The following is a 2,500-nucleotide window of genomic DNA, read 5'->3' as shown; positions in this document are numbered from 1 at the left end:
TCCATCTGCCACACACACACACACACACACCACACACACACACACACACACACACACACACACAAACACACACACACACACACACACGCACAGACATGCACACACAGAGTACAGATGGGCTGTGATTAATTACACCTCAACATATTGATGAACAGAACACTCTTTCCTCCTCTCCTCTCACCCAGAGCATTAAAGAGACAAACCATTAAACAAATGAGAGTTGTAAAGAACAGATTAATGAACAGATTAAAGCAATTATTTTAGGTTAGATAAGCAACAGAAGAAGCCTGGTGATTAGGGGCTAATATTAAATGCTGGTCCAAGCACTGTCATGTTTTACAAAGAATTCACTTTCCATGGTGAAAAATACGGTCAAATATGGGGTGAAATAAAGAGAGTTGCCCCACGAGCCATATATATATATATATATATATATATATATATATAGCTAATCTTATTTGGATGGCATACTGTAGAAGCGCAGAGGTAAACAATATTATTTACACTACTGTGAAGACATACAGGTTAAATGATGCTCAGTGTCTCAAAATTCTCCCACTGCCATCAGACATGCAGGGAAGAGCGAAGTGTTGTTGCCCCCGTAATGTGCTTGAAGCGTTGTAAAAGTGTACAGGGCTACACAACCAAGCTTCCAGGGGCTGACTTCAACTCACAGGTGACAATTTAATTAACAGTCTCTTGGCAGTCTTCACATAACAATAGACCCTTACTTCTTCTGTAAGTGCCAATTTCCATTTTGGGGGCACTCGGCAGGTACTCACATTAATCTTGAAACAAATGTCATGCTTGTGTTTGGCTTAATTGATATTCAGGAAGGAAATGTGACATGATCATGAAATTCTGATCAGAGCCACAGCCACTTACTTTAATTGATGTTTTCTCATTCATATTTCATGCACAATGCAAGCCTTTATTCGCCAGTTAGATCCAGTAATTGTGGTGGTATGATATAGATTCCAAGTGCAAGACCCCCCCAGGGGGGTTCAGATTTGCAGAGAGGGACTAAGAAAGTTTGTGCACTTTGCAAAACTGTTGAGCCATAATTCTTTAGAATTAAAATGTTCCAGCAAAAACCTTGTGTGTGTGGTTCAGTAAATCTCGGAGTAAATCCATCTTCAGAGATGCCCAATGGTTAGGCTTCCTGGAGAGGACGATAGTGATCACACACTGCAGCAGCCTGCATGAGGCTTCAGGCTCTCTCAGCATGAGCTCTCCTGTGTTCCCAGGACCAGAGGCGCTTGAGCTTTCCTGGGGCTGCAGCTGGAGGAGAACCAGACCTTATCCTCCCTGCACCGTCCCAGATCCCCCCATCCCCTCCGCCGTACGGGGGGGCCTGGAGCAGACCTCTTCCTCCAAGCCAAGCCAACTTTCTACGCCTTTTGGAAATGCTAATAGCAGTCATGCAAACTAGATCATTTGCCACTTGACAAAGGAGCTTTCTGCTTAAGTGTGTAGCATTAGTAAGAGTTCTTAACATCCAACTGAAGAACGTATAGCGGTCTCGTTTAGTCTAAAACATCCCTGAAATTGTGCTTGTCTGAATTCAAAGAGTAGATATATGTACGTGTATCGTTTGACCACCGGTTGTTTTCTTCCGATTTAGTTTGAGGAGAGGTGTACGTAGAAAACAGATGCATCTCTTTTTCTCCAAGGTATCTAAAGAGCAGTTTCCCGGTCTGCTCGGGCCCCAGACGTGCGCTACGCCGCCACACACCTGAGGGACGGCGGCCGGACTGTGGTCGGCTCCGTTTGTTGGGTTACGAGCGGCTGCGTGTTTGGCATGCCACCCTCGCCACTCTCGCCACCTCGTCACCCGGCGTGAATGAGAGTTACTCTCCCCCACTGAGATTTAGCATGTGCGGTGACCCGTGTGGCCGGGTTGTCTGCGGAGGCGGCCACGGGGGATGAATGGTTGTGTGGGTGGAGCTAACGAGCTCCTGCTGGAGCAGGCAGGCCCGTGTGGTGCTGGTGGAGACGTGGGTATTTCATTATACCAGTGACTGACAGCTAAACAGCATGCCTCTTCCTGCCTTTTTTCTAGGCACCTCATGCATTTTTTTTTCCAGTTTTGTTATTTTGTGTATTTAGATATTTGTCAAGTACGACTTCAGGCCACACGTCGTTCTTTCAGATTCTCTCCATGCATCTCCTTGTGTGTACTCTGTGAATACTTTGATGATTTTCAGTTGTTGCGCGTAGTCGTATTTCTGCGTTGTTGACGCGTCATGCTTTTTGTGTGTGTGTGTGTTCTTCAGCGGCCTGCAAGGATCACCGGCGGGCCCTGGAGGTGACCCAGCACTCGGAGGAGATGGGCCTGATTCTGGGCGTGTGTGCAGGGGGTCTGGTGGTCCTCATCCTGCTGCTGGGGGCCACAATCATCATCATCAAGAAAGGGTGAGGACCACACCACACCTCAGGACTGCGTCCCCTGGAGGACGAGGCATGTGGCAGTGGTCCGTCATGTCTCCCCATGACCCAT

At 47.2% G+C, this 2,500-nt stretch overlaps 1 protein-coding gene across 10 annotated transcripts in view; it reads left to right on the top strand.

The window, feature by feature from the left end:
* The window catches only part of ptprub (protein tyrosine phosphatase receptor type Ub), a 154,097-nt gene that overhangs the window by 124,050 nt on the left and 27,547 nt on the right, over positions 1-2,500 (top strand). For all 10 annotated transcript variants that reach the window (XM_076971749.1, XM_076971741.1, XM_076971744.1 and 7 more), the window contains exon 14: positions 2,277-2,415. In XM_076971749.1, the coding sequence (XP_076827864.1) occupies positions 2,277-2,415 (139 nt within the window). The remainder of the gene's footprint in view (positions 1-2,276; positions 2,416-2,500) is intronic.

Source organism: Brachyhypopomus gauderio, chromosome 13 (genome assembly GCF_052324685.1).
Source record: "Brachyhypopomus gauderio isolate BG-103 chromosome 13, BGAUD_0.2, whole genome shotgun sequence".
Taxonomy (NCBI): domain Eukaryota; kingdom Metazoa; phylum Chordata; class Actinopteri; order Gymnotiformes; family Hypopomidae; genus Brachyhypopomus; species Brachyhypopomus gauderio.
This window is presented reverse-complemented; position numbering and strand designations above follow the sequence as displayed.